This window comes from Melospiza georgiana, chromosome 1 (genome assembly GCF_028018845.1).
Source record: "Melospiza georgiana isolate bMelGeo1 chromosome 1, bMelGeo1.pri, whole genome shotgun sequence".
NCBI lineage: Eukaryota > Metazoa > Chordata > Aves > Passeriformes > Passerellidae > Melospiza > Melospiza georgiana.
The window spans coordinates 82,835,786-82,850,205 of NC_080430.1; the positions used below are offsets into that span (position 1 = coordinate 82,835,786).

The 14,420-nt window shown below is 37.6% G+C and overlaps 1 protein-coding gene across 5 annotated transcripts in view; it reads left to right on the top strand.

The window, feature by feature from the left end:
* Positions 1–14,420, top strand: part of CTNND2 (catenin delta 2) — a 635,183-nt gene that overhangs the window by 563,601 nt on the left and 57,162 nt on the right. For all 5 annotated transcript variants that reach the window (XM_058042059.1, XM_058042075.1, XM_058042094.1 and 2 more), the window contains one exon: positions 158–308. In XM_058042059.1, coding sequence (XP_057898042.1) covers positions 158–308 — 151 coding nt within the window. The remainder of the gene's footprint in view (positions 1–157; positions 309–14,420) is intronic.

A 14,420-nucleotide genomic window follows, 5' to 3' on the forward strand; every position in this document is an offset into this window, starting at 1 on the left:
AGTGGTTGCCTGGCATCATCAATGCAATTATTTCCACTCCTTTGAATTTTGCATCCAGGTGCTTCTGTTAGCCCTTGCTGTGTTGTGAGTTCAGGTGTGAACTGAACTGTGACACATTGCTCACCGTGTCCCCTCTCTGTGTCCCGTGTGTTCGCAGTGGTCGGTGTACATCCGCGCTGCCGTCCGCAAGGAGAAAGGATTGCCCATCCTGGTGGAGCTGCTCCGGATAGACAATGACCGGGTGGTGTGTGCAGTCGCTACAGCTTTACGAAACATGGCCTTAGATGTCAGAAATAAAGAGTTAATAGGTATGTTCTTTCCAAACAATCTATATATACTGTGGGCTTGGGGATGGGGTTTTATTTTTTTCCAGTTTGCAGCAGAATGAGCACAATGAAAATTATTCTCACATTTCTAGAACAATTTCTTTAATTCTTTCTCTAGTGTGTCATATTCAGATTTTATGTGACAGTTTGCTAGTATATATCAAGGAATTGTTAAATTAATTAAACATCATGCAATGTTTCTTGATCTCTCAGGCTGTAATCTCTGTAAGAAAAGCAATGGCTTTGTTCTGCTTTAGCATTTCATTCTTAGGCTGGCAGTAGCACTTGCATCTTCCAGATCAAGGATCTAAGCAGAGCACCCCTCCTGATCCTCAGATTACCTATTGCAAATAACTTTGGAGTCATAAAGTAACAAGTCATAAAAATTTTAGGAAGGTTACAGGAATTTACAGGGCAGATTAGTAGCTCCAGCAAGAGACCTGGGAGACTCTTGCTTCACAAGCAAATATGGTCTTAAGGAATAGGACAATAATTCATGTAAATCGTTATTGCCCCAAATTCTGATCATACAGGAAGCACACATATGGGGGTTTTATTTTGTTCAGGTTTTTAGTGGGTTTTTTTAGCTGAAATTCATCCAAACACTGTGGGTCATTGAGCTTTTATTTTCATGTTCTGTCTTTGAAAAATAATCACTTCCTTGATTTTTAACTATTTCAACAATCATAACCAGATTATTTCTACTTCTGTACATTAAGAGCATATTTTCTGTTAATTTTTCCTAACTTGTTAATTTTTTATCATTACAGCATATTTCTTCTCTGCTTTTGATGACAGAATTATGTAAATAGATACTGTTATCATAATGTTTATTATTTGCATCCAGTGCTATCTTAGGGTTAATGCTTCTTTACAGCAGTGCTCACAAGTTGCTAGAACAGGGCAATCACTCCTTTCATATTGGGAGGAGTGTCTTATTGTACTAATGTTCCCGGATCTGCAAATTTCATTTAGGAATGTAACACTATACATTTAAAATTGGACTGTTTTACTCTGGTGTGCCATTCAAAATACTGGTTAAATTATGGATAGTAAATTTGCACAACCTCAACATTTTAGTATTTTATGAAATTCTTAAATAACACATCATAAAAGCAAAGATAAATTTAAAAAATGTGGGAAGAGTCTGGTGAATATAATAGCCTAATATATTTATTTATGTAGCCAGCTAATAATAGCTGTAGGATGCTGCTCTGCTTTATGTTATTTGTAATGTTATTCTGAGAAATTGTACTTCATAATTGCAATAGTAATTTGCTGCAGCTTAAAAACAGTCCAAACATGGCAATATGGCAGGGGAGTTATGATTATAATTCTTGGACCATTTCAGCTGTGATCTTTGTACGTTCATTTCTTCGACTTTCATCATTGGACTTCAAAGAAACAGTAATAGCGGTCATTACTGCTCTTGTTCTCTAGTATTTCTTAGCAAATAGGGCCTATGCTAGAGCTGATTTTTAGAAATGCTAAACATCAGCAGTGGTCAAGGATTTCAACTCATGTTGTAGTCCATCCATGTTTGTGATATTGCACTTCTGTGTATTGTATATGTATTGCAGGATGCCTTAGCTGTTGCTATGCAAAGGAAGCCTCAAAAGGAGCTTGTGCTTTATCGGGGTAGTTCCTCAAGCATCCTTCTGCCTAGGCAAAATCAACATGCTATTTATCTTTTCTCTTTCTGATTGTTGTTAGTGCATCATATTCTTGTGGTGACACACTGCCTTACAAGCTGGAATTTTCCCCATAAAACAACCTTTCCTAAAGGTTATCTTTCCTAAAGGAGAATTTTTCAACTGTATATATAGTAAAGTTACATAGCTAGGATTGAGTTGGTTGGGGAGTTTTAGTGCCTTTATAAAGCTTTCTTTTCAGTGGTGCCGTCGTTCCATTCTCGACTGACATTTTTTTACTGAAATGTGCCAGAGAATGATATATTTAATTCTGCTGCTGCCAAGCAGCCCATAAATCAGTATTGAGGAACCTGGAAAATATATTAGAAAGCTTGCTAAAAGCCAGGCTCACCTGTACTGTGCTACAAAAGAAACAAAAAGACCCTTTTCTCAAAGGCCAGAAGTTTCATACTAGACTTCATTGAATTGACCAATCTGTTTTGTTTTCCACACAGATTTATCAACTATGATGCTATATTGCTAAAGGCTGGTGAGAGCCTTCTCTTATAATTTATCTGAGCCATCCCCATAGCAACATTTTCTTTATTTATATTGAGGTCTTCTTCCTGGGTTTCATTTCAGGCATGCTCCATGTCTTTAAAAGGACCCGCTCTTTTCTCCTTCCTCGTTGCATTTGCATTGTGCCGTGTGTCCCTTGGCTGAGACAGCAGACATATTCATCCTCCTTCCCAAAATTCAACTGCCCTCAAAAACATGGTAAATCTGGCCTACTTAGTACTGGAATAGATAATGCAACACCCAGTTTTCTCTTCTTGAACACACTGCCCAGGTTCATTCCTGGTCACAGGTTAGACAACATTCATTTTCAGTTGACTTCCCAGGACCCTTGTTTGCATAAAATAGTACGCAGTCTTTGTTGTTCCCAAGAGAGCACCCAAGGGAAAGGTTTCTCAGCCTTTTCTCTCTCCCAGCTGAGGGGAAGATCCACTACTGATGTTGCCCATTTTGTTCTTCCTTGGTTTCAGTGATCTAGGCTGCACAGCATCCCTGTGTCCCTCTGGTGCCACATTTTTCTTTCCACTCCTATTCATGTGCTCAGCGTTTTGGAAGGCTTCCTTTCCTTCCTTGAAGCAGGTTCTGTCTCTGCTAAACTTCTCCATGGGTCCATTACGTTCTCACCCCCAGCGCCTGTAGATGTCACTGAGTTGACAAAAATCACTTTTATTTGTTTTCAACTGTTCACTTAGGCAGAAGAAAATCACTTTTATCCCACAGGTCCTGTAAAAGCTATGTTGATGACCTTTGTGCAGTTATGTTATTCCCATGTTCATTCCCTCTTCTTCATCTGTCCCTTTCTCTCAAAAAAAAAAAGGTGAGTAAAGGAAAGTAGAATAACAAACCCACCATTCTGTGTTCCTCAGAGCTATACTGGCACCTTAGATTGAGAATATGATATTATTATCTTTCTGCTGGGAATGCAGTTTTTAACTTGGGGATTTTCTGCAGACCTCTTGCTTCTGGCAGTGCTGGTCAGGCCAGCACCTCACACCAAAGCTGTCCCACTGTCTTCCCTACAGTGAGTGCACCTGCAAACTTCCATTTTCTAAAGCCACATTTCGTTGGCATGCTATCAGAAATTGCTAACTCAATATAGTTTCTTTTCTTCAATTACAAGAAACTTGGATCAGCTGGATAGGGCAGAAAGTAAAAAATAAATCCATCTCCTGTAAACAGCATCTTTGCAGGATGAATTGTTTTCTTGCAGTCTGCCCCAGCAACCTTCAATGGGTTTCTGGTTCAAACGCCGTCCACACCTTTCTGGTTCAAAAGTCCTCCTCTGGACTTTTGGGGAACTTTCTGTGGTTACCTGAGCCTGCACTGCACACTTTTGTCCTTAGGACTCTCCCAGCCAGCACTGGTGCAGCAGCCTCCCTTCTCTCCCCACTCTGCATGTGAGAAGGTTTCCAAGTCAGGATTCCCCATTCAGTCCTGGGAAACAAGCCAGCTTCATCTTTCCTTTATCTGAAAGACAGACTGCATTTTCCTCTCTGCTGTTATCCACGACCTCTTTGACAGAGGAGATTATGCATTATACAGTTAATTGAAAAACAATGTGACTTTTTATTCTACCTAAACAAGAATGTACAGACTATCCCTGTCTGAAATTTTTGAAGGATGACTATCCCCAGAATTTGCGTTTTCCTTGTTCTTCTGTATGCACGGCAGTTACCTTTTATTTTAAATGGCAATTACTGTGGTATTTTGAAGTGCAGTAGGTGGTCTCTCAAACAAGTTAGGCTGATTTTTCTAGCTGCCCCAGATGAGAAATTTGTCACTATTCATGTACTGCAAAATATGTACAATATAGGATTTTTCCTCTTGAAGGAAAATTTGGAATTTGTATTGGTACTGTTCAGTGGTAAGTCCACAGAGTACGGGCTTTGGAGAGAAAGCAGAGCTGGAGGTAAAATGTATAAAACTTCAATGCACAGTTTTGTGATTTAAGTTGTGCTGTCACTTTCATTTTATCCTGACAATGGTTTCTAATGCCATTCTGGGTCAGAATTCTGATTAGGAGGAATATTGTACTAGTAATTGAAAAGTACCATTCTTTCTCTTGGCCTCTTGGTCTGCACTTTTGCAGTTAAATAAAAGACTTTTTTTTTTCCTTTTTTAGAGACTGGTAGTATTTTAATCCCTTGGGAAAAAGGAGGACAGTTCCACCTAAGAGTTTTTGTTGACTTCTTATATTGTGTAGAAAAGAAGTCCTTGCATATCTATGCCCTTAAAATGTTTAGAGAATCCAGGTGTCTGTTCAGGGCTCTAGATTCTATGAAGTTTGATGGGATAAGTTGAAGTGTTGTAATATTTAAAACTTTCTTGTTACAGCTGTTATTGTAAAAGCTTGATTCAGATAAGTAAAGTTAGTGGTATGATTTCTTCTGCCTTCACAGAGTTTTGAATTAGGTTTCAAAACAGAGCCTGTAGCAGGGCTCATTTTTAAATAATGGTTCCTGAGTTGGGGACTGTGTGTCTGTACTGAATTATTATCCTCTTTTCACTGTTTGTCTGTCAGTAATGCGGTTATACATGCAAAAATCAACAGTAGCACATCAATGAAATTATTACCTAATGGGTGCTGGAAACTGCTTACTTTTGCTAGGTGTCCAGAAGTTCATTGTCTAAGATAAATAAGATGCCTGTATTGGATGCCCTTATAGGTGACTGAGAGACTCACAGAAAGTGACTTATTTTGTCTAAAAATAAGATACTACTTATTGTGAGAAGATGGAAGTTGCCCTGTATTACCATATCACTGTTGTTTAGTGATGAAAATCAACTAAGAAGTGTGTAAATTGTCAGTGTATGTCTTGTGATCTCATAGCAGTGTGAGTCTGTTTGGGTGCCTGGTGTTTGTTTCAAATTTTTATTGCTAAACTTGAGAAAGTTTGACTGAATGATGTATCAGGAGTTCACAATTCTAATGAATTGTTAGATTTGCAGAATAATTCATGTTGGAAGGAAACTCACAGGGTCACCTTGCCTAGCTTTGCACTCAAAGAAAGTTCAGATATCTTATTTCAAAGTGTGATATCAACGTTTGGAAAGACTGCTTTTTTGCTGTGAGGCTGAAAATGGATCAGAATCAAGTATTTGCATTCTCAGAGCAGAATATGGCTCTTCTGGTTTATTAACAGCTACATGGAGTCCTCCTATCTTAGAGCATGGTTGCATTTTGTTTTAGAATTAGTAATAATTCTAAGTGAAAAGAGTTTCCAGTTTTGGAGTTACAAGAACAACATCTGAGTCCCAGTAATGTACATTGATAGGGAATGTGGGGATGTATTGGGAGATGATTAAATCAAATATGCAGCTTTCATCCCCCTTAATAGTGCCTACATGCAGCTCTCTTATTTTTGGATGTGAGCATTTCCGAATTTCTCACACAAGCATCTGCTGACAGTGAGAGAGAGTGATGTTTTCTATTGAATTTTTAATTGATATATAAAGTATCGTAGTCACTGGAATGCTAAATTGACATAAATTTGCAATGCAGAAGATTCCAGAAAGCACTAATCAGGCATTTATTCAGAAGAAGGTGACAATATAATATATCCTGCCATTTTTAAATGTATGTCCGTTTTTATTGCACTTCATTTTTGTGTTTGATAGTTGAGCTGGGCAAAAAAATAAACAGATACCTGAATGAGAACAGGCTGTCATCAAGAAGTTGAGGAAGTTGATTTACAAAATTAAACATATTTTCATACATTAATAACTGGTGCTCCTTACTCTTCACAGTGAAGAGAAAGATGCTATTTAAGTTAGTAAAGGATTAATTAAACTATGATGTTTTATAGCACCTGTATAGCAACATCAGAACTCCTTTAGGTTTTTAGTGTTGTATAAATAAGTTAGCTGAGAATTTAACATGATGAATGTTTAAATGTTAAATACTTTTTCCATTGTGGTGTAAAAGCCTTGTGTCAAGGAGACGTTGACTTTTCATGTGCCTTAGCCGCTTGCATATTGCTTTTTTTTCTCTGTTTCCTCAAATATAGTTGTGACAAGCAGACCTGGTAATTACAGAGGTTAGAAAAGGTTTTCAATCTCAGTCATTTCTTATTAAGTAATACTCTCATGTGAAGATTTAGGAGAAAAACTAACATTGGTAAAACTGAATTTTTTTTTTTAGTATCAAACTCAAGATCAAACACTTTCAGAATTCGAGCAACACTTCTACATCTGAACTTTCCTATTGCCTAAGTACACCTGTCTGGATTTGGAGGGATTTTTCTCTTCCATGAAATATCTGAAAAAAATGGTGTTTCATGTAGTCAGCTGGGCTTCTGAACAGTAGAAAGAAAATGGCACCTCTAGGTGTTTATCCCACTTATCTCTATCACATAAAATGTTTGATCTTACAGTCTAATGGGTCCTGTGTGAGAACCTAGAGAAGTGGCCAGAGACTGAGTGGGCAACTTTTGTGTCACTAAGATAGGGAAGTAGTATTCCATCAGAAGTTGTTCTCATAATACAGGCTAAGCACTGTCCTGCTCCCCTTTAATTAGGTCAATAGACTTGGCAAGGGCAATTAGTGGAAAAGCTCTACAAATTTTCATTGTCACCCAAAACAGCAGAAATAACTGCATGCAGATTCAAATCTAGGGTAATGGGGAATACTACTTCCACTGATCTGTTTTTACTTGTAATGCCAGGTCAGAGAATCATTTCATCTCTGTCATAGTAAGGTCAAGATGCTTCACAGATTGTAACCACAGCCGAGTCATAGGTCAGCTGTTCCTTCTAGAAGAGTAAACTGTGGGGAAATGCCTGTAAAATGCCTATATTTCTATTTTAAGTGCTGTAATCAAGAGAATCATCTTCAGTATTGCACCATGACAGCTTCTCTAGGTGATGATGGTAATGTTAAATGATGCCATATAGAGCTTTAAGGTTTATAAACCTTGAAGTTTTTATTAGAGGTTTTATCATTTTGTATTTACATTCAGTATTACTTAAGATTGAATTCTGAATGCAAGTCATAAAAATTGCAAAATCTTGTAGAGGTGGCCCAAGAAAGCCTAGACTAATTGTGACTGCCAAAAACACCACCACATCCAAAACCAGCTGAGGGATGTGCCTTTTCACTTCACTGATGTGCATTTCACACATGAGAAAGTGCCCTGACCTGCACCTTACATTTTGTTTGAGATAAACAATTTCTGTTCATTTCCCTTCTCCTGCAAAAGGTAGCAAGCAATTAAACTGTAACTGCATCTGCTTTTCTCACTCAGAAAATTGACATTTCAAGCAATGCAATATTAATTTTCATCTCTGTTTCTCAGTACGTTCGTGCTGAGAAGTGCCACTTACCTTTTGGAGTTCTGATCTAAAAAGTGCGTATAATTTAGTCACATGAAATATACAAAGGTAGAAATGCAAATTTCAGAAACTGCCAAAGTAATTTTAAAAGCACTTTTAAATCCATGAGAATGGAAAAACAGCTTTGAAGATCCAGGTTTTGTGACAGCCTTACAGTAACAGATAAGTGTATCAAAACATGTTTCCAGCCTATTCTGTATGAACTTCAATTGATGAAACAGCGAGCTAGTTTTATTCTCTGTAAGATTCAAAATAGTGTTTTGCCCTGAAATACATATCACCTTAAATGACTTTTAAATGATAAAAGTGACATATATGGCATTTTTTACTAAAAGCACTTTTCTTTGAAGTAACTCAAATTCCCATTCATGAAATGTCAGTGCAAGACAGTAGAACATGACAGGTGAATTAGCATTTGATAAAGGAATGTTGTTTTCTTCTCATGTGTGAAGAACCTGAGAATGGGTCTGGGCCACTGTAGTTTCAAAAGATGTTGAAGGTGGAATCTGAGAAATGGAAAAAATTTAAACCAGTAAGAAAAGGAAGAATGAATGTGTATTGATTAAATTTAAACCACTTATAGATGGCTTTCAGTCATATTAACAGTTATTTTCTCTGTGCATCTACATCCATGCACTCTCTAAATTAGTGCAGTTGTTCCTGCAAAATCTCATTCAATCCTAGTTCCCAGGTTAGATGTTGACAGGTGAAGTGGGCAGCACACAATGTCCCCCTCACCTCGTGTGGCTTTTAAGAGATACTTCCACTTGTATTTTAGTGTCCCCAAAGTTTTCTCCATGTTTTAGAGTGTTTGAAAAGGAAAAATGTTAAGGACAAAACCCGAACAGCATTCATTCACAAAGGTAATACTGGTAGAAAATTCTGATTGCAGGGACCTAACCTATGTCCTTGCACAGGAGGACTAATTGTAGGCTAACACAGAAATAAAATACCTGCAAATATGCAACCCATGTGTTTGTCATCGTCTATTAGATTTAAAAATGCACCATAGAAAGTCTCATTTTCACTGAATAAAAATGCAACTGTCAGGGTTTAGAAATGGTATTCCTTAATTTAGTGCTCCCACTGAAGTGAAAAACCACAAGCTGCTTCCCTGTCCCCATCCCCTCCAGTGAGAGACAAATGGCAGACATACCAAGCTGAGATAAGAACAATTTACTGGAAACCACAATGAGATAAGAAGACAGACAGTAACAGGAACAGCAACAAAGTTGATAACAAAAAGATACAGAATTGGTACAAAAAGAGGCTGTTCTACAGGCAAAAATTGGTCTCCAACCAGGACGGTGAACAAAACAGTGGACAGACTGTCCACATTCATGCTTTCTTTTTCCCTCAAGCCTGAGACAATGATAATGTTTAATAACACCATATCTTGGCCACACCTACACAGCTCCAGGCTCTGCCCCATCACAGCTACTCAGAAAATTAACTCTGTCCTTGACTGAAACTTGGACAACAGCAAAGGTAGAAGATACCAGAGAGTTAGTGTTCAAAGAATGCAGGATTAGGAAAGATTGTGAATGTCTGGATTCTTAAAACTGGCATTTTAACTAAATCTCAGTGCAATTAATTTGAATTTAGTTATTCTTTCTATTCCTGACTGTTGGGTGCTTACACAGTATTCTGGTTCGTAGCACTTGCCCAGTATGGGCAGAAGGTGATGGTAGTTCTTTGTTGGGTTATATGTACTCTGTGCCAAAATACCTGTGGAGCATGTGCTGGTTTAGTCATTGATGGATATAAAAAAGGCAGTCAGTCACAACACTTGTTGGCTTCTGCATGCCATCTTCAGAGGCTTCTGTTTTCTGACAGTTTAATTTGTCTTCATAAAGTACTTCAATGTAGGATGTTTTCACTTGTAAGAGCCAAGTCATACCCTGGTTGTTTCCATCATTTATTATGATTTCAGTGTTAAAGGCCCTTGTTTCAGGTAACACTAGTAAAACTTCAAATATCCTCTTTATTACAGAAAGCAGAATAATGGTCTTTTGCTGCAGCCTTTGCAAATGAATGCTTGTATTTCCTATTAATATTGTACCTTTATGCACATGTAGCCTCTCAGAAGGCACTGGCTGGGACTGGCTGGTAGCACTGTCACTATATCTTAGGTTTCTGGTAATTTATGGACTCATATTTCTTTATTGGTTAAACAAGTCTTAGAAAAAATCTGCTTCCACCCCTGCTTAACAAGCAGTATTTTACAAAATCAAAATCTGCTGTTTCATGCTTGTAACTGGTGGAATTGAACAGCAGCAGTTTTGCAATACACAGTTACAAAATATTAAAAGGGTAACAAATTCTCATCATCTGAGATAAGTGAGGGAATAATCAATTTGCTGAGGGGCCTTATTATCATAATTCCATAAGGTAAGACTGTGATTCTTCTACTTAATATCTCGATGGGCTCAATTAAACAAAAGTAAAGAAATGTAGTTTTGCTCCCAAGGAAAGCCTAGAGAACCTTCAGAATCAGCTTCAAAGCCCCATTGATCTCTCCATGGCATCTCTATAAAATCTGGTATTGCTGATACAATCTTCTGTGTTACTATGTTTTCCATTTTCCTTTTGCTTCCTCTTGTGGCTGTATTATGCAAGAGGTTGTGTGAACGTGAAAAAGATTCAATGACTACCCCCTAGAGTTAGCAATTTGATATATGTATAATATATGATATTTTATAATGATAGATTGGACTTCAGGAATTGACCTAAGAAAGTATTAAGATGCATTAATGCTTAAATCCATGCTTTTTGTATTGATGTGTAATATGAGCAGTGCAAATTGAAAGACCAGGTTAAGACAAAAGAAAATAGCATGTTGTTAGCACTTAAAATTGAAGGCCTTTATTGTTTAAAAAAATGGACTAAATAACTGATACAATCATTCCAGTATTCCAGAATCAAGATTTTAGGCAAACATAATCAGAGAGACACCTTTAGAGAGATAGTTTTGAGAATTGTCAGTAGATTGACAAGCTTGTTTACCTTACAAAAAGAAATAGAAATAAAACCTACCTTGCTGATGGTTTATAAACCTTGATAAATGTGCAGGGAAGGAAACAGCAATGAATTTCAAAATTGCTTGTCTTTGTGGTCTCAGCTGTTAAGTAATTGCTAACAGTCTGGAATACATGTACTATGAAATTCCTTTGGTCACTAGATGATATTGTGCCAGTTTACTTCCTTTAGTCCATATAAGCCTAGAAAATTAGGTTAATTGGGTAACTTTGGAAAATACACTTAAAAATGAAGTAACTTTTTCAGGTTGTAGGGAAGGCTTCAGTCTGCAAGTGCAATAATGACAAAATTTGGTATTACTGGATCTGTTTGGCTTGGAAGGGGCCTCCAAAGGTCAAGCTGGTTCAGTAACAGAAAGTTGCTTCAAACTTTATCCAGCAGATGAGATGGAGATTCCTCAACCTTCCTGGGCAACCTCTTCTGTTGTTTGACCACCACCATAGCAAAATTAGTCTTCCTTCTATCAGTTGGAATTTCCTGTATTCCAGCGTGTCTTTTGCTTCTTCTTCTTCTTAAACTGGAACTCATTAAGACAATTCTGGCCCCATCTTCTCCACACCATTCCATTAGGTAGAAGTAAACAATAGCAAGATCTCTCCATAACTTTCCTTTAAGGCCCTGATGATGCAGTTATTGTCTGCCAGGTGTTCAAGTCCCCAGCTGACTTTGTGGTGCTCCACTGAATTTGTTCCAGTATTTTGCAATGCCTTTTTGTACTGGGCAGAAAAAAAACTGCATGTGACACTCTAGGTGTAGAGTGCAGAACTGTTTGAGAGGAAGAATCATATTTTTGTTGGGTTGGCCAACTCCATGTAATAAAGCCCAGGATGTCATTGGCCTTCTGCACTGCAAGGGCACATTCTGGATTCATGCTCAACTTCTCTACCAGCACTTCTAGGTTTCAGGGTTTTTTTCTTTAAAAGTTGCTTTCTAACCAGTTGGCACCCATCTGTGTGCTGGTACAGGGGCTTGTTTAATCTTGAGTGCATTTGCCTTTGTTGAACTTTGAGTTTGCTGTTCAGCTGTCCATCTGAATAGCAGTCCTGCCCTTCAGCGTATTGACTAGTTGTCCCAGCACATGGGAGAACTAGTAAATACATGGTCCACAGTCTTTCTTTCTGTCCTGTCCTTCAGGCTGGCAATGAAGATGTGAAAGAATCTTGCCCCCAGTACCACCATCTACGGGGCACCTCTAAGTAACCAGCTGCCAGCTGGGTTTCATACTGGCAATGAAACCCTTTTGTCCAAGCAGTTTTCTGCCCACCACATCATCTACTTATCTGGTCAAAATCTCAGTAAGGACACTATATGGAGTAAGGGTAAACTGCCACATTTGTTATTTCAAGCAGTGTAAAGTCTCTAATTCCTAAATTAGAAGTGGATAAATGCAATTTAAATGTCTTTAACCTCAGTGACATCATTGCAGATACTTAAGTTACTTCAGGACAAGGTTCACTGAATTTTAAACCACAGATTCAGTGTGGCAGTGTATATAAGCTTCAGGGAATAACCATGTTATTGTGGAATCAGGGCCATAATAGGATAATTGCAACTAAATTCACTCAAACATAGAAGTTTGCTTTATTTACCAGAGGGAATTGTAATAGTAGCTCCATTTGTTGCATTTTTAGTAAGGCACCATACTTGCAGATTTTAAAAAGGAAATACTGTGGAATGTCATAGAATGTCCTAAGTTAGAAGAGACCTGCAAGGATCATCGAGTCCAACTCTTGGCCCTGAACAGGATGATCCCCATGAGACACCATGTGCCTGAGAGCATTGTCCAAACTCTTCTTGAATTTTGTCAGGCTGATGCTGTGACCACTTCCCTGGGGAGCTTATTCCAGTGCCCAACCACCCTCTAGGTGAAAAACCTTTTCCTAACATTTAAGTTTGTCTTTGGAATTAATTACTTTCAAATCAGTGGAAGTAAATGTAATTTCTCTAGTCTTCAACAGTGATGCCTATTATTAAACTAACCACATGTAGACTAATACATTCTCATCTGATACATTATTCCATTGTGTAGCAATAACATGAATTTTAAGTTATTTCAAACTCATGGAAAAAAATGGTTGTAAGAAATGTAATCAGAACATTCTTATGTACAAAAGCATTTTTATTCTGTCATTTAAAATAACTTTATTCAAATTCACCTCTTAATATAATCTGCAAAAGTACCCGCATATTAAAGTGATGTAGAGTTCCTTTAACCTAATCTTTATTTACATTAATATGTACACACTGCAGCACTATATATGTATGTGGTAGTGTGTGTTCATATATATTTTGGTGGGTTCTCTTCCAGCCTTTAAGCTGCACCAAAGAGGAAGAGAAGCTGTGCTGAGGAGTACACGTGCATGTAGAAAATTACTCTCTTCATGTAAAACACACATTGTATTATGGCATACAATTGCAACAACTAGAAGAAAATCTTGTTGCTGTCAGCCTTATCATCTCATGGGAGCTAGAAGGAATTTTTCCATCAAGTTCCTCAGAAGCAGGATTCAACTCAGAGTAACAAAGCAGCATTATTAAGATAGAGTGAGTAGGCTGCATAGGTACTAATTACCATACAATGCCAAACAATGTTCAAGTCTACTTTAAATCACTTAATTAAATAGGAGAGTAAAAGGAAAGTACAAGTTATTCTTACCATGTTAATAACATCTGGATAAAATTCTTAGGTGCCTGATGGTAAAATAAGAACTGAATTTCTGTTTTCAGTCATAACATAGGCATTAAATGGACTGTTTTAAGGAACTAACAGTTTATTATGAAAACCAGAGTTGCAAGCCAGTTAATTCACTTTGATCCTTTGAAAATACTGTACTTACACCATTAAGTATATTTAATAAAAATAAATTAATGTTAAATATATTTTATAATACAGTTCAATTTTTAATAGTGGAATTTCTTTTTACTCTGAAAATTATAGGTTCTCAGCTGATTGAGTTAGCCTGTTGAAGAGGCTACAGTTCCCTAAGCTAACCCGTGGTAATTCACTGTGACCCAGTCAGTGACACAATATCCTCCTGCTTCTGGCTTCTATTCAGCCCCTCATTAGCACATCACTACATTGAGTCAGCACTGCCTGACTAATCTGTCAGAATGAACTGGGGGAGCAAAAGGATTACTGTTTCCTCTTGCAGACTAATTTCATTAAACACAACAAACTCAAATGAGTCAGATGAGCAGCCAGCCTGAGATGTGAAAAACTCTGACTTGCCCCACTAGTGCTTATGAGGCTCAAAATGATAAATTTTCACACTTGCATACTGGAGGTCTGCCCACAGCCTGAAAGATGTTTTATTTTCTTAGAATCCAGCCACCATGAAGCCTATCTTAATATTATTGCACTACTGTAAACTGTTGCTTTACTAAAAACCTGCCCTCCCCCTCCCTCCCTCCCTCCATCTTTCCATCCCTCCCAAAACAAAATGAAACAAAACAAAACAACCAGTTTTGGGAATTCCTTCATGTCTTACTGGAAAATTAGAATAGGAAAACAAAGAAG